This window comes from Rhinopithecus roxellana, chromosome 6 (assembly GCF_007565055.1).
Source record: "Rhinopithecus roxellana isolate Shanxi Qingling chromosome 6, ASM756505v1, whole genome shotgun sequence".
NCBI classification, from domain to species: Eukaryota; Metazoa; Chordata; class Mammalia; order Primates; family Cercopithecidae; genus Rhinopithecus; species Rhinopithecus roxellana.
Window position 1 is genome coordinate 54658718 of NC_044554.1, and position 21183 is coordinate 54679900.

The 21183-nt window shown below is 41.8% G+C and overlaps 1 protein-coding gene across 2 annotated transcripts in view; it reads right to left on the reverse strand.

Moving 5' to 3' along the window:
• TRIM24 (tripartite motif containing 24) overlaps window positions 1-17969 on the reverse strand; it is a 127353-nt gene extending 109384 nt beyond the window's left edge. For both annotated transcript variants that reach the window (XM_010356312.2, XM_010356311.2), the window contains exon 1: window positions 17270-17969. In XM_010356312.2, coding sequence (XP_010354614.1) covers window positions 17270-17627 — 358 coding nt within the window. In that variant the 5' untranslated portion in view covers window positions 17628-17969. The remainder of the gene's footprint in view (window positions 1-17269) is intronic.
• Between the last annotated feature and the right edge of the window lie 3214 nt (window positions 17970-21183).

Genomic DNA, 21183 nt, shown 5'->3' on the forward strand with positions numbered 1-21183 from the left:
TAGTCCCAGCCCAGCTACTCAAGAGGCTGAGGTAGGAGGATCACTTCAGCCCAGGGGATAAAGTCTGAAGTAAGCTGTGTTTGCACTACTGCACTCTAGCCTGGGCCACAGAGTAAGACGGTGCCTCAAAATAAATAAATAAATAAATAAATAAATAAATAAATAAATAAATAAAAAGACAGGGGTTTTGCTATGCTGCTCAGGCTGTCTTGAACTCCTAGCCTCAAGCGATCCTCCTGCCTCAGCCTCCCGGAGTGCTGGGATTACAGGCATGAACCACCATGCCCAGACCAAAATAACTTACCTTGACCTATAATATTAATCAATATACTTCTCAGTTTCCTGTAATTATGCTAGTACATAAACCAACTTCTTTTTAAATTACAACATTCCAAGATTTATAAACCACAAGAATTACCTGTCCCGCCTTACAGTGGAAAATGTAGATAAGCCCCCATCCAAAAATCTTTCCCTCCTTATCCTCCTGATATTTATTTCTATTAGTTTTCCAACAAATTTATAATTTTAGTTGAAAATCTGATAAATGAAACAAACACATATTTAGATATTATGAACATTTAATAATATTCACAACTGAGCTGCAGAGTATAGTACATTTCCTTTCTCAAGCAATTTCATTCTCGAATTATCAATTGCCTGCATTTTAAAAATCTGTTTAGTTTTTAAGGATTTATCACTAAATCAGCAGCAAACTTGCCAACAGAACTGCAAACCCTTTTCAGTATGTTCAAATATATCAGCTAATCAAAGAGTTTTACATTTGTGCCCTGAAATGTATCCTTCTCCGAAATATGAAGTCCTTCTCCCAGCTCCAAACCTTTTCAAGCTTGCTGCAAGATGCCATCCTGGAGCTTTCCTTCATCATTATCCTGGGAATTCCTATGCCTAATGATATTACCACAAGTATCTGTTTGCTTTATGTCACATGAAATCTGAATAGTTTCAAAATACCAACAAAACCACTAAAAACACAACACTGAATGCAATGTTAAGTTTTTTTTGTGCTTACAATATAGCATACTAGGAATGCACAATCAATATTGTGATTTTAAAATCAGTTTCAAAAATCCTTTACTATGTAGGTAAAACTACCTGGTTGATACACAACAATGTTCATTTGTCTTGTTTGCTGGGGAAGCCGGGAAAGTTACTTATATTTGTTTAGTTACACAAAACGTTTACATAGTTCCAAAGTCAATACTGTTACATTTACAGAGGTCTAATTTTCCTCTCTAATTCCTTCCCAATTTTTTTGGCCCCACTAGCAGTCATTTTTAGTTATTTATTCTTCTGTTGTTTGTTTTTTTGAGATGGAGTCTCTGTTTGTCTCCCAGGCTGGAGTGCAGTGGCCTGATCTCTGCTCACTGCAACCTCTGCCTCTTGGATTCAAGGGATTCTGCTCACTGCAACCTCTGTCTCTGCCTCCCAAAGTGTAGGATTACAGCTGCGAGCCACCATGCCTGGCCTCCGTTGTTTATTTGTAAATATAAGCACATATTTTCTCTTTCTCTTTCTTATTGTCATGGAGATACTGTTGCTTTAGATCCTTTTAGTGGATAGAGCTAAGAAACACACACACACACACAGACACACAAAGGGTAGCACATAATATGCATTCTTCTGCACCTTGATTTCTACTTAATACATCATGGAATTCACTCCACAGCAGTACACATATCTTTTTCATTCCTTTTTTATATCTGCGCAGTGATATACCATAGTTTATTCCACCAGTCATTTATTGGTGGTCATATCAATCTTTCATTACTATCAACAGTACTACAAACAAATAACCCTGTGCACGCCTCACTTTATTCTTTTGCATTTGTATCTCTGAGATACATTCCTAGAAGTGGAAATTGCCAGGTCAATGAGGAAATGCATTTGCATTTTACTAGATATTGCCAAATTCCCTTCCAATTTTAGCATTCTGCATTCCCACCGGCAATATAATGGATTATCTTCCTTTCCTCAGTTTCACCCAAAAAGTATAATGCCAAAGTATAATGCTATACCTATTTGGGGGGAATTTTTTTTTTTTTTTTGAGGCGGAGTCTTGCTCTGTCGCCCAGGCTGGAGTGCAGTGGTGCAATCTCAGCTCACTGCAACCTCTGCCTCCCAGGTTCAAGCAATTCTCCTGCCTCAGCCCCCTGAGTAGCTGGGATTACAGGCACGCATCACCACACCCCAGCTAATTTCTGTATTTTTAGTAGAGACAGGGTTTCACCATGTTGGTCAGGCTGGTCTGGAACTCCTGACCTCATGATCCACCCGCCTTGGCCTCCCAAAGTGCTGGGATTACAGACGTGAGACACTGCACCTGGCCTGGGAGAAATTTTTAAGAGTTTTCTTTGTACCTCAATAATCATCTTTCATGAGCATCCCATCTGCATTAACAAAAATGTATATTCTCTTATATGCAATAGATGACCCTAAGATCTACCTTTCAGTTGTGTTATTTAGGTCCTCAATAGGCTTACTGAAGTTTTTGTCCAGTTGATCTATCTTGAACTGAGATGGATTTTAGGTCTTCTATTATTAATATGTTCCTAAGTCCTAATGACTCTCCTGAAGCTTTTTTTTTTTTTAAATGAAAGTTGTCACGAATATCCATGTACCCAATAACGTATCTTCATTACAGACTGCACCTTGTAGCATTATAATGTGTCCTACCTCTTTAATGATTTATGGCCTGAATTTTACCTTGTGTAAAATGACTATAATAACCCCTTTTTATTATATTTGTCTGGCCTATCTTTGCCCAACCTCTTAATCTCTGAGTTTTTTGATTTTGCAGATGTATCTTTTATATAAAACACAGATCTGGGCTAGGTGCAGTGGCTCATACCTGTAATTCCAACACTTTGGGATGCTGAGGCGGGTGGATCACTTGAGGCTAGGTATTTGAGACCAGCCTGGCCAACATGGCAAAACGTCATCTCTACCAAGAATACCAAAATTAGCTGGGTATGGTGCATCTCTCCTGTAGTACCAGCTGCTTGGGAGGCTGAGGCAGGAGAATCGCCTGCACCCTGGAGGTTGCAGTGAGATCACACCAGCGCACTCTAGCCAGGGCAAGAGAGTAAGACTCAGTCTCAAAACAGCAACAAAAAAAAACAAAACCACAGAGTTGGATTTTGCTATGTTAACCTAAAAATATTTTTTCTCTTAATAGGTCAGTTAAGCCCATTTACTAATATCACTTTATGGTCTCAAATCTGTCACAGTGAGAATATATAATTTCACTGTATTTGTTTATTTTGCTCTCCTTTCTGCACCCTTCCCACCACCTCCCTCGCCCTGCCAATACTTCTTGTGTTATCTAGAAAGGTTTGGGCTTTTGTCCTAATGGTTATCTTTATATAATATCCTTAAGTCCTCTCTTTGTTAGATACTGTCTTTTGATTCCCTAGTATGAGCAACATAGAAAATTAGCTCCCTTCTTCCCCTTCACCATTCCTACACCACAACACACAGCATCTATTTAAAGTAATAATATCCCTTGATGCCCTGGTTAAGTTTTATAAGGCAATCAATCAATGAGCCTATTAAACCATTTCTTGGCTGTCTGAAACTTAATTCTCTAACAGCTTCCTCAGGAAGTATTCACATAAATAATTAACCCTTATACTCTTGAATAACTGTATTATATCTACATTGTTGGGGCATATAACAAGTACATACTACTTTGTCACCCCTTTTCTCTGTCATTAAATTTAGTTCTACAGTTAGACACAAGGATTCCCTGCAGAACATCTTCCCTATTGTTTTCCTGACATAAGATCTCTTGACTTTAATACAGACTCAACAGCACGACATTAGTGTAAAGATAAACAAAAAGACCAATGAAACAGAAGAGAGTCCAGAAATAAATACAAACATGCATGGACAACTGATTTTTGACAAAGACAATGCAGTGGAGAAAGGAGAGTCCTCTTACCAACAATGCTAGAAAAACTGCATATCCATATATAAAATGAACTTAGATCATATCTCATACCACATACCAACATTAACTCAAAATGGATCATAGATCTAAATGTAAACCTCAAAACTATGGGACTTCCAAGAAGAAAACAGGATAAAATACCTGTGTTAGACAAAGATTTCTTAAATATGGCACAAAAGAATAATCCATAAAAGATAAACTGGATTTCACCAAAATAAGGAACTGGGGCTCCTTGGAGAGCCGGCATAGAAAAAGTACAAGATAAATCTAGAAATTATTTTTTGTCAGGAAATAAGAAAGTGCTCAACTGGGTGCCGTGGCTCATGCCTATAATCCTAGCACTTTGGGAGGCCAAGGCAGGAGGATCACTTGAGCTCAGAAGTTCGAGACCAGATTGAACAATGTAGGGAGACCCTGTCTCTACAATAAAAATAAAAATTCGCCAGGTATGGTGGTAGATTCCTGTGGTGCCAGCTACTTGGGAGGCTGAGGTGGGAGGACAGCTCAGGCCTGGAAGGTTAAGGCTGTAGTGAGCCGTGATTGTCAACTTTAAGAGGTTTCTATTGTCCAAATTAGGGCAATTTGATTGTCAAAAGAAATAAAGGATATAACATACTGACTAAAATATTTCATAAGCCCATGATAGATAAATGGAAAAGAAAATGGTTATCCATACAGTAGACTATCAACTAGTAAGTATAGAGTGACAGGAAAACCATTTTGTACTATCACAGTAATAGCTGATAAAGGCAAGAATCAGTGGATGCCAATCTAAGTTTTCTCGGAACAGAATATTCACACAGACTCCAAAGTATCTCCTAAAAGGTTATTTGTTAATTACAAAAGGAGAGGAGGAGATATCTTTAGAGTGGAGAAATCTGGCAGTCACCACCTTAAACAAGTGATCAAGGCTAACACTAACAACAGGACAGAATGACAATCATGTGTTTCTCAATGTAAGGCACTGAAAAAGACAAATCACTGTTGCCCAAAATGACGCATCAGTCTGCACACAGTAAGTAGAGAGAAACCACACATTAATTTGAAATGAAGTTTAACATAAGGAATTATTATTATCATGTTTTTGAGACAGAGTCTCGCTCGGTTGCCCAGGCTGGAGTACAGTGGCACGATCTAGGCTAACTGCAGCCTCCGCCTCCTGGGTTCAAGCAATTCTCCTGCCTCAGCCTCCCAAGTAGCTGGGACTACAGGCACATGCCACCACGCCTAGTTAATTTTTGTAATTTTAGTAGAGATGGGGTTTTACCACCTTGGCCAGGCTAGTCTCAAACTCCCGACCTCAGGTGACCCGCCCGCCTCAGCCTCCCAAAGTGTTGGGATTATAGGTGTGAGCCAATGCACCCAGCCAACATAAGCAATTATTAACCATTGTAAGGGACTGAATGGGAGAGGCTGAGGCAGGAGGACTGCTTGAGTCCAGGAGTTCAACCTAACAAAATGAGACCCTGTTTCTACTAAAAAAAAAAAAAAAAAAAAAAATTTACGAGCTTGTGTCAGAATGTAAACCAACCAAGATCATTTAGTTCAGCTGACATTTAGTTCAGCTGGAGGAAGGAAGCAGTACACTGGTTAACATTCTGTGGCAAGCTCCTTATCTTGTTTCAGACCCTAATAGGTTGTGGATCATGCCTTGAGTAGCACTGCCCTGAAACACCCTGCTTCAAAGAGGCACTAGATAGCACTATAAGAAGACAGACAGGTATCGCTGTTAATTCATGGTCTCTAGCAGCAAACAAGCCTCAACACAACCTGCACTAACACTACATTTTATTGGTCAACTTCAAAACTCCCTTCTCAACCTTATTCCACTCCTGTTACCCTCTCATTCTCAGCAGATGACCTCACTTTCTATTTAAGGGAGAAATCAGTGGGGGGCTCAGAATACAGAAATTCCATCCATTTTGAGGACACACACACCTGTATTTAACACCTATTCTTACCTTCTCTCCTGTTCACAAGATAAAGTGTGTCTCCTATCGAGAGTCACCCATCTCTACCCGTGCCTTACATCAATGCCGTTCTGCTTTCTCAGAAGCCGCAGCAATTTTTTTTCTTTTTGTATATTCCATAGTTCTCGTGGATCCTTTCCATGTCCATTTAAATGTGTTTAAGCCTCTCCGATTTATATAAAAAAAAAGAAAGAAATCTTCCTCAACTTATTTTTTTTTTCTCCCCTTAAGTATTACCTTATCCCTTTCCTCCCCACGTCAGAGTTGTCTCAACTTTCCAACTATGTCTCTTCATCTCCCTCTCATTGTTCAACCTATCTGGCTTCCACTATCTATCTCTCCACCTATATGCTTTTCCATGGCTGGTTTTTTTTCTTTTTTTAGTCTTCTCTTACTTGCCCTTGCAGGAGGAGCATGACCCTGTAAAACACTGCTGCCTGTGGTAAGAGATACCAGGGAGACTCTTCACCCATAATCAAAACAAAATAAAGATCTGGTAGTCAGGATTCCTAATTCCTATAGAAGACATTTTTCTTTTTTTTTCTTTTTTTTTTTTTTGAGGCGGAGTCTCCTCTGTTGCCCGGACTGGAGTGCAGTGGCCGGATCTCAGCTCACTGCAAGCTCCGCCTCCCGGGTTTACGCCATTCTCCCGCCTCAGCCTCCTGAGTAGCTGGGACTACAGGCGCCCGCCACCTCGCCCGGCTAGTTTTTGTATTTTTAGTAGAGACGGGGTTTCACCGTGTTAGCCAGGATGGTCTCGATCTCCTGACCTCGTGATCCGCCCGTCTCGGCCTCCCAAAGTGCTGGGATTACAGGCTTGAGCCACTGCGCCAGGCAGACATTTTTCTTTTAAATGTACTATACCAGGCCGGGCGTGGTGGCTCATGCCTGTAATCCCAGCACTTTGAGAGGCTGAGGCAGGAGGATCACCTGAGGTGAGGAGTTTGAGACCAGCCTGGCCATCATGGTGAAACCCCATCTCTACTAAAAATACAAAAATTATCCAAGTGTAGTGGCGCACACCTGTAATCCCAGCTGTTGCGGAGGCTGAGGCATGAGAATCACTTGAACCCAGGAGGCAGAGGTTGCAGTGAGCCAAGACTGCACCATTGCACTCCAGGCTGGACGACAGAGTGAGACTCTGTCTCAAAACATATAAATAAATAAAGTAAAAATAAATAAATGTATTACACTATGAGATGAGAAACTATAGATTATTTATATTAGAAAAAAATCAGAAGTTTTTGAGAAGGTGGTTTCATAATGTCAAAGAAGATATGGCATTTGAAAAGGTTTTGAAAGACCACATGAAAAGCAAAAATATTGAGGCAATTCAGATAAGTTATGTTTATGTTATTTTAGACACAAATATTTGAACATGTATTGTACACATACTATAGTGCTAGTACATCCTATACATATATCATATAAGCATAAAACATGAGGAATGAAATCAAGATGAAATAAATATTTTTAAATGTTTTGCTAATCAAGATAGCTTCACACTATGGTCAACTAATGCTTTCAGATGCAGTATACACTTAATGCATGGTCCATCATTTGTAATGGAGGATGTCAGTCAATTTCAAAGAGTAATCTTATTAATTTTGAATTTTTAGGCCCACTTCTTGTTAGATCTGGTTAATCAGTTGTTAACCTCACAATAAAACTGATAAGAGCCTATAAAGTGCTAGCTCTGCCACTTTAATGCTGTTGTACCTGCAAAGCAATACTATCTTTATCATAACTGAAAATAACACTTCAAAGATTCCAATAATTTAAAGCTGGTGAAAAATTAAAGTTCCATCAACTCCACACACTGATAAAATGAAACACAAAATGAGACAATAACAGCTACAGCTTTCTATAGGACAGGGATCTCCTTGCCAGCTAATCCCCTTGTCAGCTAATTGCATATTCACGTCCCAAGAATGACAAGTATACATCCATCTATACAACACTGGTGAAGTTACAGACTTAAATGGAATTGTCTCTGTTGTTAACTGAAACAGGGGATCACTTTTCATGGTTATTGTACACGTGCCCTATATCCTACAACTTAGGGACTTCCCAAACTGCTGAAATTAAGGGGCTTTTGTGAGCAGCCTCCATTTGGGACTTCCCTAGGAAATCAGATTAAGGGTCTTATGCCAGGGGCCTGGTAATGGCCAGACATTTAGTTAAAAACAGATATTAAAACCCATAAACCTACTTATACAAGTACATACAAAAAATTATGCTACAAAGGCTGGGTGCGACGGCTCATGTCTGTAATCTCAGCACTTTGGGAGGCTGAGGTGGGCAGATCACAAGATCAAGAGATTGAGACCATCCAGACCAAAATATGGAAACCCCATCTCTACTAAAAACATAAAAACTAGCTGGGTGTGGTGGCATGCACCTATGCTCCCAGCTACTTGGGAGGCTGAGGCAGGAGAATTGCTTGAACCCAGGAGGCAGAGGTTGCAGTGAGCCAAGATCATGCCACTGCACTCCAGCCTGGCAATAGAGTGAGACTCCATCTCAAAAAAAAAAAAAAAATTCTAACTTGTAGGAGAGAAAAAGAAACAACAGTCTGCAGTATCAAAATCCCATTACCTCTAGGACAGCTGTGTACAGTTAGATAGCTTATACAGTACAAGGGACTGCCTGACTTGAGGGGAAATGGGGACTTACAGGCAAATGGGTCCACATTCCACTTCCTAAGGCACACATCCTTTGGTCCTATATATGTCAAGAGGACTCTTTTTTTCTAACTCACACAAATACCATTTGGGCTTGAGGCAGCCTCAGTCCCTTTTCTCAGGATACTCCATCCAGTATATGTGAAATGTAGCCACTTGACATGCTTATTCATGTGACTGTGACAAACTATATATCAAGTACTTCAAAGTTCAATTTCTGAAAAGAAGTTCTAATATCTTCCCTCACCTGAATGGATATTGTATTGCATAATGTGGTGTGCCACACTACCTTATAGAAAAAAATATAATTTTATTCAGTCATGCCATTTTGGAGAATACTGGTCTAAGTGTACATTCAAAATGCGGTAGTAAAATTAAGAAAGGGTGTGGCAGCTCACACCTGTAATCCCAGCACTTTGGGAGGCTAAGGAGGGTGGATCACCTGAGGTCAGCAGTTCAAGGCCAACAGGGTAAAACCCTGTTTCTACTAAAAATACAAAAAAATTAACAAGGTATAGTGGCGTGTGCTTGTAATCCCAGCTACTTGGGAGGCTGAGGCAGGAGAATGATTGGGCTGAGGAGGTGAAGGTTGCAGTGGCCACTGCATGAGACGCTGTCTCAAAAAAAAAAACAAAAAAATTTGAGAAAGGGGTCAAGGTTACATTGCAGAAAGAAATTTGAGAAACTTGTGCATCTAGGTGACAGTTTAACTTCTAGAAGAAAAATTAAAAAGAGAAATCTAGAGACCTAAAAATGAAAGTTTACAAATTACCCACATTTGGGTATATTTAAAAAGGTACAATGAAATTAAAAAGCATTCTTCTGATGTCAACTTTCCACCAGGATAGAGTAACTAGTACTGAGACAGGCTTTCCTGTCATTAATTACTGTGTATTACCAGGACAAATACCTGAGGCAACTTTTCAGACAATGGACAAAAGGCAATGTAGTACTGTGATCCATGAGGAAAGAGAAGCTCAGGCGAGTAAGTCCCCTAAACCTTGATTCTCTAACTGAGGACTATCTTGTGATCATGGTTCATGGACCTACAGCCAACGAAGAACATAGCAAAGGAGCCAGAGAAATTTGGGGATTGTGAACCAGATGGAATATATAGGGCAAAGCACTTGGGAGAAGGGAGCTGAACAGAGAAAGGGTGCCAGTAGTCTATGTGAGGGTTTTGCCAAGTCCTTGGCTGAAGGCTACTAAGCATGTGCAGAGCAAGTCCATGGGAAGTTTACCAGAGAGCAGCTGCTAAGGGATTGAGAGAGAAGCAAAGATACTGGAGGCCAAGCAGGAACAAAGAGAAAACAAATAAAAAGATGTCAGTCTTAAACCTTGCCATACCAACAATTACATAAAACATAAATGGATTAAGCAAAAGCAAAAATTAAAAGCTGGGATAAAAAAGTAAGACAACTATATGCTATCTACAAGAGGCACTTTAAAAAGCTAGAAGTAAAAGCATGGGAAAAATATACCATTCAAACAAACAGATTTTTAAAAATGGCATTAATATCAAAGTAGACCATAACACAGCATTATAGGAAACAAAGAACATTTCACCTTAAAAAAGGGCAGGCAATTCATCAAAGCTTCAAAATACCTGTAGCAAAACCAAGTGAGGTATATCTCAAGAATGCAAGATTGATTTAACATCTAAAAATCAATGCAATTCATACATTAACAAAAAAAGGAGACAAATTGCATGACCATTTCAATAGACACAGGAAAAGTACATGGCAAAATTCATCACCCATTCATAATAAAAATTCTCAGCATATTAAAAATAGAAGAGAAATTCTTCATTTTGATAATGGGCATCTATAGAAAACAGCTAACATATTAATGGTGAACAACTGAGTGTTTTCCTCCTAAGATGAGGAATAAGGCAAGGAAATCCTCTCTCATTTAATACTGAAATTCAACTTCTGGTCAATATTGTATTGGAGTCCTTGCTGGTGCAATAAGAAGACATAAATTATTAAGAATAGAGAGAAAGAAGTAAAGCTATCTCCCTGTAGACTACATAGAAAATCCTAAGGAGTCCTCGAAACAAAAAAAAAAAACTATATTTAATAATCGAATTTAGCAAGATAATGGGATACAACCAATAATTGTATTTCAATATACTACCAACAGTTTGAAATGAACATTTTAAAAATATATACAGTATCATTTAACATTATAAAATATTTAATATTTATACTATGTAAACAAAAACTGTACAAGAATGCTACAATGAAAACCGTAAAACAGTGCTCAGAATTTAAGAGATAAAACATATTCACAGATTGGAAGAATCAATATTGTTAAGAACATTTTGGCCGGGTGCTGTGGCTCACGCCTGTCAATACCAGCATTTTGGGAGGCCGAGGCGGATGGATCACGAAGTCAAGAGATTGAGACCATCCTGGCCAACATGGTGAAACCCTATCTCCACTAAAAAACACAAAAATTAGCTGGGCGTAGTGGTGCGCGCCTGTAGTCCCAACTACTCAGGAGGCTAAGGCAGGAGAATCACTTGAACATGGGAGGCAGAGATTGCAGTGAGCAGAGATCACGCCACTGCACTCCAGCCTGGTAAGAGAGCAAGACTCCATCTCAAAAAACAACAACAACAACAAAACAAAACACATTTCCCCCTTACCCAAATTGATATCTAGATTCAATGTTATTCCAATCAACACCATGACAGACTTTTGTGTAGAAACTGAAAGATTCTAAAATGTATAAAGAAATACAAATGACTTCAAAAAATCAAACCAATTTTGAAAAAGAACAAATTGTCAAATTTCAAAATTTCTGAGAAGAGTAATATAATCAAAAAACATTATGTATTAGCTGAATGGACAAATCAATAAAGGATAGACCACACACAGATGGCTGATTTTTGTATAAAAATGCCAAAATAATATAATGAAAAAGCACTCTCCTTAATAGTGTTTTAACATACAGTTTTAAAACAAATGAACCTCAACCTCACATAAAAAATAACTCACAAAATGGATTACAGGTTTGTATTTTAAAGCTAAAACTATAAAAATTCTGGGTTTAAAAAAATGGAGAAAATCTTAGTAAACTTGGGGTAGGCAAAAAATTGTTAGATAGGACACAAAAGTCACTAACCAAGCAGATTTAATCAAAAATTAAACCTTTAGCTCTTCAAAAGACACCAAGAAAATGAACATGCAAGCCAGAGTCAATACCTGTAATACATGTATCTGACAAAGGACCAGGATACAGAATATATAAAGAACTTTTCTTTTCGATAAAAAGGCAAACTCCCAGCCAGGCGTGGTGGCTCACACCTATAATCACGGCACTTTGGGAGACAAGAGGAATGGATGACTTGAGCTCAGGAGTTGAGAGACCAGCCTGAGCAACATGGTGGAGGTTGCAGCGGGCTGAGATGGCGCCACTGCACTCCAGTCTGGGCAACACAGCAAGATGCTGTCTCAAAAAAAAAAAAGGCAAACGACCTAATTTTTGAAATTTGCAAAAGATAAGCCAAAATCTCACCAAAAAAGAATGACTACTAAGCACAAGAAAAGATGCTCATCATTATTCATCAGAAAAATGAAAACCAAAACCATGAGATAGCTTTTCTCACCTACTAGAATAGTTAAAATTTAAAATTTAACAGAATAACAGGCTGGGCACAGTGACTCATGCCTGTAATCCCAGCACTTTGGGAGGCCAAGGCAGGTGGATCACCTGAGGTCAGGTGGATCACCTGAGGTCAAGAGTTCAAGACCAGCCTGGCCAACATGGTGAAACCCTGTGTCTACTAAAAATACAAAAAGAATTAGCCAGGTGTAGTGGCGGGTGCCTGTTAATCCCAGCTACTTGGGAGGCTGAGGCAGGAGAATTGCCTGAACCTAGGAGGCGGAGGTTACAGTGAGCCGAGATCGCACCACTGTACTCCAGCCTGGGCGACAGAGTGTGAGACTCTGTCTAAAAAAAAAAAAAAAAATTTTTTTAAGACTGACAATACCCAAATTGGGGAGAGAGAACAAACTCTGGAGGGAACTGCTGGAGGGACTATAAAGTAGTACAAGCAGTGTAAACATACATTTATCATAAAAACAAGAAACTCCAATTCTAAGTTATTTACTCAGGGAAATGACAAATACCTTTAAGTTTTATTCATAATAGCCCCAAATTAAAAAAATACTGATTTCTACCAACAGGTGAATAAACCATGTATAGGACTGACAGGTAACAGAGATCATTCTTAAATATTAATCCTTTGCAATTAAAGCTTGCACTCATGAGATGATTTATACTTTTTGCCAAGAAATCAGTCCCAGAATAGTTACATATCTTGTATACTGCCAGTCAGTAAAGAAATCTTGGAAAAGGGATTTAGTCTTATATTTTACCCTCTCTAGACAAATAATGTGCTACCTTTCAAAAGTTATGTTCTCAGTATTTGTTAAAAATAGCTCTTCAATATTGTCTTTTAGGTAGAGAGGGAAAAACTGCTCTCAAACTCTCAGTTCGCTACTCGTTAGCTGAACAGTATGTTAACAACACAAAATAGTACACAATGTCATAACATTTCTCTAAGATCAGTTTGTTTTCTTAATGTACATAAAAGAAAATCCATTTTCTCAAGTTTTGCCTCTTTCCTAGATATAACTGCATACTAACAAAATGACAGTTAAGACTGAAGGAGTCATCCAATTTTAGCTTGTGGTCATTCACCCTCATTCCTTCCAACATGTAGCCTGAGAAAAAAAGACAGTTAAACCAAAGTTTTAAAACAAATGTTCTCAATGGGAGCTTGGTGGCCAGTGTAATTGTATCTAAGCATTTATAAATTATACTTTTCTGTTGTTATTTGTTTCATTTTATTTCTCCTTTAAAACAGTTCAAACATTATGTTTACTTTTGTAAGAAAAATGTGTTAGGAAGGATTTTTTTCCCCACGAAATTCATTTAGGATGACAAAGAGAGCATCAAAAAGTATTTTATAGAAAGGGAAACTAGATCTGAAACAGTTTTAGAATACTGCTTGTGTTAAAGAAACAATTCTAGAGTATAACTGTATTATACTCTAGAATTCTGTAACTATGCCAGACTAGGTAGAATCAGACTTTCAGGAGGGAGGGGCCTAAAAATATAAATTTTTTTTAGGTGATTCTAGTGGTGTTAAAGTTTGCAAATCTCCAGTTTTTGAAATCCAAAAAGTGTATGAACTGTAACATATTTGGCCTCAACACACCTATTGTTTGGCCTATAGCATGGGCCCATAAATTAATTGTCTGTGTGTATATATATTTATGTGTATAAATATTCACATTTTTAATTACTTGACAATACCTAATACCAGAAAAATTATGTTCAAAAATCCAGATTCAGAATTTGCATTAAACAAATAAAAGATGCTTCAATACTTGCCCTGCACTCACATGACAAAGTGCTATAGCTAAGAGTCTGCCCCCCTGCTTGTACTCCCCATCATTTCCTATCATTTTACTCCAAGGCTCACACAGTTTTCCATCCCAACTACCTACTTAACCCTTTTGTAATAGATATTACTTGACTTGTGATGCCCGTACTCACAAATTCATTAGGAAAATGAAGAACTGGTTTGATCAAATGAACCCATTATTTAGTTAAGAAATGTCTAAACTTTTGCTTCAGCTAGTATTAAAATAAGTATGCAAGGAGAGATAAAGGGAGAAAATACCTAAGTTACTAAGACTCAGGATAGCATTTTTAATTTATTAAAGATAACTTTAATCCTTTTTAGAGGTTTTTTTTTTTTTTTTTTTTTTTTTGAGACGGAGTCTCGCTCTGTCGCCCGGGCTGGAGTGCAATGGCCGGATCTCGGCTCACTGCAAGCTCCGCCTCCCGGGTTCACGCCATTCTCCTGCCTCAGCCTCCCGAGTAGCTGGGACTACAGGCGCCCGCCACCTCGCCCAGCTAGTTTTTTGTATTTTTTAGTAGAGACGGGGTTTCACCGTGTGAGCCAGGATGGTCTCGATCTCCTGACCTCGTGATCTGCCCGCCTGGGCCTCCCAAAGTGCTGGGATTACAGGCTTGAGCCACCGCGCCCGGCCTAGAGGTTATTTTAAAGTATAATTTGTTAAAACCTTTTTCTTAGTATAAAAACGAAAACATCTCCCAATTGAACTCTTGCTTACAATACAGCATAAAGATAAAAAATATTCAGATTGTAATTCCGTAGAACATTTTGAGAAGTATGGAATCCCAAACTTGTCTTAGAATTGAGGATGCTAACTTTATGACCCATGTTCTCATTAATTCAAGTCCATATGTCATGGCCAGGCAAACAATATATCATAATTCTATAATAATGCACAATTCAGACCTTAATTGGCTACTAGCCTGTTTAACCATTTAAAATATAAATGGAAGAGGCCGGGCGGGGTGGCTCATGCTTGTAATCCCAGCATTTAGCGAGGCCAAGACAGGTGGATCACCTGAGGTCACAGGAGTACAAGACCAGCCAGGCCAAAATGGCAAAACTCCATCGCTACTAAAAAAAAAAAAAACACACACAAATTAGCCGGGTGTGGCGCCCGGCTGAGGCACAAGAATCGCTTGAACCCGGGAGGCGGAGGTTGCTGAGATCGTGCTGCATTCCAGCCTGAAGGACAACGGGAGGTAGGAAGATAGGAAGGTAGGCAGGGAGGAAGGAAAAACCAACCTTAAAATGCGTCTAAGTAATAAGAACAGGCGGGGTACGGTGGCTCACACTTGTAATCCCAGCACTTTGGGAAGCCAAGGTGGGCGGATCACCTCAAGTCGGGAGTTGGAGACCAGCCTGTTAGAGTAACTCCATCTCTACCAAAAAAAAAAAAAAAAAAAAAAAAATACGAAATTAGCCGGGCGTGGTGGCGCATGCCTGTAATCCCAGCTACTCGGGAGGCTGAGGCAGGGCAATCGCTTGAACCCGGGAGGCAGAGGTTGCAGTGAGCCAAGATCGCACCATTGCACTCCAGCCTGGGCAACAAGAGCGACACTCCGTCTCAAAACAAACAAACAAACAAGAACTAAGGTTTAAGCTTTCACCTGTTCGAACTTTCCAGTAGTGGGCCTCTTCAGAGCAAACTAGTGTGAAGAATCTGAGAGTTTGTTCAACTTGCAAGCTAACAAACTTACCAGTTTCACGGATGGTGATAGAAGACACTCAAGGGTCAGAGACACAGGGCAGTTTGTTTTTTACTCACAGGAACAGCATAAGCCAAAGCATCAAGATTTTTGCACTAGTTCTCGGAACTCCACATTCCCACTGGTCAACGTGAAGAGAGCCAGCTGACATATACACAGGCAGTTCCTTCTCTACAGGAGAGGAACCCTAAGCTTAGGGAATCCTAATCTTTTAAGACGGGCAGTAAGCATGCCTACCCTTTCGCTCCAGAGGGAGACATTATTCTTATTATACTGGATAATACGTATCCCTGCCTTTTGCTCTGGTGGAAGACACTATCCAAGGCTGCTCTTTAGATAATATCCGTGAAAAACAGAAACAAAGGGCAGTCAGTATCTTCCTGGCAGGGGTGCTGGCAAGAGTGAAGAAACGGAGACCCATGGAAAACTGTCTCCTACAAGTGGATACTGGGCCTAACATGCAGTTAAATAAATGAGTCTCGGACCACAATCTAAAGTATCCATTTCATACTTCCCTTAACGTAGCGTAAAATTAGCATTTTATTTCAAACTAAATCAACTATTCCCTCTAAAAAGTATTAAAAATGCTTTTCCAGTTACACTGTATTTTTTTAAAAGGAGGTGCTCAAATATTTGCAATAATAAAATTTAGAAACTGCCAAGTGTTCTACCCGAAACTGTATTCACTTAAACTTACTTTAAATGTTTCAAATCTGTTAAAGTTAGCAATGGGAACACCTGTCAAAAGTCTAATTCTACAGTAATAAACACCACAAAGAGAACAGTAACTTCCAGCTTTATCTATAAAATACCAGGAAACCCTGCACCCCAAATCACTCTGCATTATTTCTCTTCACCGTCTCAAAATTAAAACCCTTGAAAGAGACACACAACAAAACAACGTCTCTTGGTTCCTTTGTCCCCAGCAGAGGAGAGGGAAGAGAATTGGGAACTCATTAAGGTAAAGAGCCCCAAACATGCAAGATAAGAAATAAATGACATCCGATCTGCAATCAGTCATGAAAGAAAGTCACCATCACTTCATCTTCATCCCTCCCTTCTCCCCTCCAGCTCAAATAACGTGGGTATAGACGAGATGATCAGGATCATATGGACCTGGACAAAGCTTTGTGGAAGCAGCGGGCGGGTAGCAGTTAACTGGATGCAGCCGGCAAAGAACCCGAGATTCCGGCTGCAGGAGACTCCGCAGAGGTCTGCAAAAGTGCGGGTGGCAGGGGCCGCCCGGCTGTAGAGAACGCGGAGCAGCGGCGGCGGCGCGGTCAAGTCCACAGCGCCCGGGGAAGTTGCTGGCCGAGCGCAGCACGCCGCAGAGCGCGGGCCCTCCATGTCACCGTCGCCAGCACAGACCCTCCTGCTCGCCCCTCCCCCGCCGCGCACCCCGGGCGGCGGCGACATGACAGCGGGTCGCGCAGAACAAGGGCGCCCGCCCCCTCCCGGCCCTCTCCCCGGGCTCCCCCGCGGCCGCAGCCGGTTCTCACCTTGGGTGGCGAACGGCGACGATCCGCTGACCGGCGAGCCAGGGGCAGGGACGGGCGGCGGGGTCTCGGCGGAGCCCAGCATGGGTGCGGGCAGCATGAGGTAGCGCTGGGGCGCGGGTAGGCAGCGCTGGCAGAAGGAGTGCAGGCAGGGCAGCAGCTTGGGCGCCCGGCTCTGGATGTTCTGGTGGCACACGGCGCAAGTGTCCAACAGGTTGAGCCGGGCCGCCTCGCCGCCGCGCTCCGAGTCCGGGCCCTGCCGACTCTCGGCCTCGTTCTCCCCGCTCGGCGCCGCCGAGGGCCCCCCGGAGGCCGCCGCCGAGGCCGCTGCCGCCGCCGCCTTCTCCACCGCCACCTCCATTGTCCTGCCCCCGCCGCCGCCCGGGAAGCAAGAGCGCGGTCTTCGCCCGCCGCCCCCGACGACCTCCTCCTCCTCCTGCGGCTGCTCCTCAAGAGGCCGCTCGGTGGACTCGCGGCAGCGCCAGCGAGGGAGGGAAAGCAAGCCGGGCGGGGGAAGCCTCCTCAGGCCCAGGGGATCCGCCTCCCGAGTGGCGCGGCCGGAAGAAGGGGATCTGTCAGCGGAGACCGTTCCTCGCACCGGGGAGGCTGCACCCCGTCCGCTACGCCAACCGCCGCGGCGCTCGTCGAATACGCCCAGCCCGCCCTTGCCTCCCCGCCTTTCTCTTCATCGCTCCCCCGGCCCACCTCAGGCCCCGCCCCCGCCCTCCCTCTCCCAGCAACTGAGGCTTCGGCGAGGAGCTCGCCGCCCAATAGCGGCCGCGCCTGGCGAGGGGGCGGGACCTGTCGGAGCCCGCGAGGCTCAGTCGGCCGCGGCGGGAGGTTGGGAAGCGGGTGGTGCTTGTCCAGCCCCGCCCCCTCTGGGCTCTTGGAGCCGCGGTCTCTGATTGGGCCTTTGTGTGTGTTTCCTCCTCTGAAAAGATTGAGGGTTCATTTGTTATCGACCATCCGCCTGATTCGGTCCGCGGTGTTAGCTCCTCCTAGGGGGCGGGACCTCACTTGTCTACTCAATGCCGTTAATTAAGTAACTGCTTGGAAAACTCTCGTTTCATTACTGGAGATCTGGTCTTGTAGGAGGGGTAAATATGGTGGGAGGGTCACAGGAGGAAGGAGTGGAGGTACTGAAGAGCAAACAAGGAAATAATTTTCTAAAAATACTGTGTGAAAGAGGTACTCTGGAGGCAGCATAGATATTGCAACCTAATTTTACTCATCTCTAGAATGAATGACTGAGTATGAAGAATAAGGGAGGGAAGTTCTCGTGCAAGTTGGAAATTTTTAAAGGGTTTCCCCAATGAAAAAGGTGAAGTTAATTTTCAAAGTCAGTGATGTGCTTTTTAAAGTGACTAAAGGTTCGTTTTCCCAGGAATTAATAGGTTGGCAAATGTTTTTATTGCATAAATATAGCATCATCAAGTAAAAATAAACCTCAATACTGATGCCCAAATAATTCATAACTTCAAGATTCTTTTTTATTTCTTCCCTCCCTCTTATTTTATTCCCTCCCTCCCTCAGCTCTCTACGCTGATATCAGAAGTTACGCACATTTTTCACTCAAAAAATGGCGCAGCTTTTAAGGAACTTGAAGAATAGAAACGGAGTGGATGAAACAAGCTTTTGTAAACACGTAACTTTAAGAAGTGTATATAAGTTTTTTTTTTTTTTTTTTTTTTTTTCCAATACTAATGAAGCGGTACTGGACTTTAGAGAAAGATGGAGTGGGTCATGAAAGGCTTTGCTAAAATCACAATTTTCCTGGAGGACTACATAGGATGGCAATGGCGGAGGGCTAGGCAACGTAGCCGTCGTTCAAGACCTTGCCCTTAAACACAATCTCCGTAGGCCTCAAGTGAGAAATTCTTTTACTTAATCACATGAAATTCAACGGCTCTTCCCGCCACCCCTCCCACCTCCATTGGTTCCTGTTTAAGCTTGGGGGTTTTTTGTTTTGTTTTGTTTTTTGCTTGGAAGTAGCTCTTAAACCTTAGTTTGCATGCGAATCACTTGAGAAGCTTAATGAAAAGCAGGTGCTTGGGCCACCTCCGTATTCAGTTATTCAATTTTGACAGCATCTCAAGTTGATTCTGACCTGGGTGGGTCCAGAAACTGAAGTCTGTCCCACGTGTCTTCACCCACTTACAAATCCCTCCATGATCCCGCATGAAGCTGAGAGTCGCCGCCACTCTCAGCTTCATGCTGCCGCAATTCTAAGGCCACCCTGCTTTGTACACGCTGTTCCCTTTGTTTTAGTTCCTTCAAAATTCAGACTTATCTGTTATCCCCTAAAGCCACCCCAAAGTTGAACACTCCTTCCCCAGAATTCAAACCGTATTGTATATTTTTGAAGCTGCACCTTGAAAACATTCACATACTAGGAATGGAAATTTTGTGTTCAAAAATCAGCTCCCTTAATTTGCTAAAAATTCATTACATAGGTGGTGTACAGGATTCAAGCCTACTAAAGACAAGTCCCTCTTATTCCCCAGATGACGGTGGTAGAGAAGGAAAACTGAGAGGTAAAATTGAGCAGACTGGTTTTGAAAGAATCCCATGTAATTTGATCAAACCCACTAGCTTAAAGTTTTTCAAATCAGCGTGGTTTGCAGAAAATTATCTTCCATCGTTTTAGCCTTCCTAATTTCACATGAGTAAAACAATCGTACTTCGTACTTTGTTCACATATATGGGACTTCAAGTCCAGAAAACGAATTTATTGTTTGTTTTTCTTAATCATATGATTTCTTTATTTAGATATTGTTGCCCTACAAAGTGTGTTCAAATATATTTCACAAAGATCCACACTACCAATAGATTACTCTTCCTTAATTACAGCTTTCATCCTATGTCCCTCCCTTGTCCCATAATTTTCTGTGGCTCTCTACTGCATCCAAAGCTCTCCACAATTTTATTCCCATCTGATCTTCCTGCCTGATGTTACTGCTTTCCCATATCCATCCTATGGGTCCGCCTAATTGGATGATGTGCCGTTTCTTAACTGCACCACTACCACCACCTACAAGAGAGGAGATCAAAGCCATCTGAACTGGAAGAGAAGGGCATCAGCAAGGAGAATAAGAGCATTAGATGCTGGCCAGGGACGGTGACTCATGCCTGTAATCCCAGCACTTTGGGAGGCCAAGGCAGGCGGATCACCTGAGGTCGGGAGTTCAAGAACAGCTTGACCAACATGGAGAAACCCGTCTCTACTAAAAACGCTAAATTAGCCTGGCATAGTGTTGCATGCCTGTAATCCCAGCTACCTGGGAGGCTGAGGCAGGAGAATTACTTGAACCTGGGAGTCAGAGTTTGCAGTGAGCCAAAATCACGCCATTACACTCCAGCCTGGGCAACAAGAGCTAAACTCCATCTCAAAAAAAAAAAAAAAAAAAAGAAAGAAAAGAAAAGAAAAGAAAAAAGCATTAGATACTAGTGAGATTTCTCATCCCACCCCTCAAAAGGTGCTAGTGGGTGGAAATTCTAGAACTTCCAGGACACTTAAGAAAATCATTTTTCGACCGGGCCCGGTGACTCGCGCCTGTAATCCTAACACTTTGGGAGGCCAAGGTAGGTGGATCACGAGGTCAGGAGATCAAGACCATATTGGCTAACAGGGTGAAATCCCGTCTCTACTAAAAATACAAAAAATAGCTGGGTGTGGTGGCGGGCACCTGTAGTCCCAGCTACTTGTGAGACTGAGGCAAGAGAATGGCGTGAACCTGGGAGGCGGAGCTTGCGGTGAGCCGATATCGCGCCACTGCACTCCAGCCTGGGCGACAGAGCGAGATTCTGTCTCAAAAGAAAAAGAAAAAGAAAATCATTTTTCAGGACTGAGTGCCGTGGCTCACGCCTGTAATCCCAGCACTTTGGGGTGCCGAGGTGGGCAGATCACCTGAGGTCAG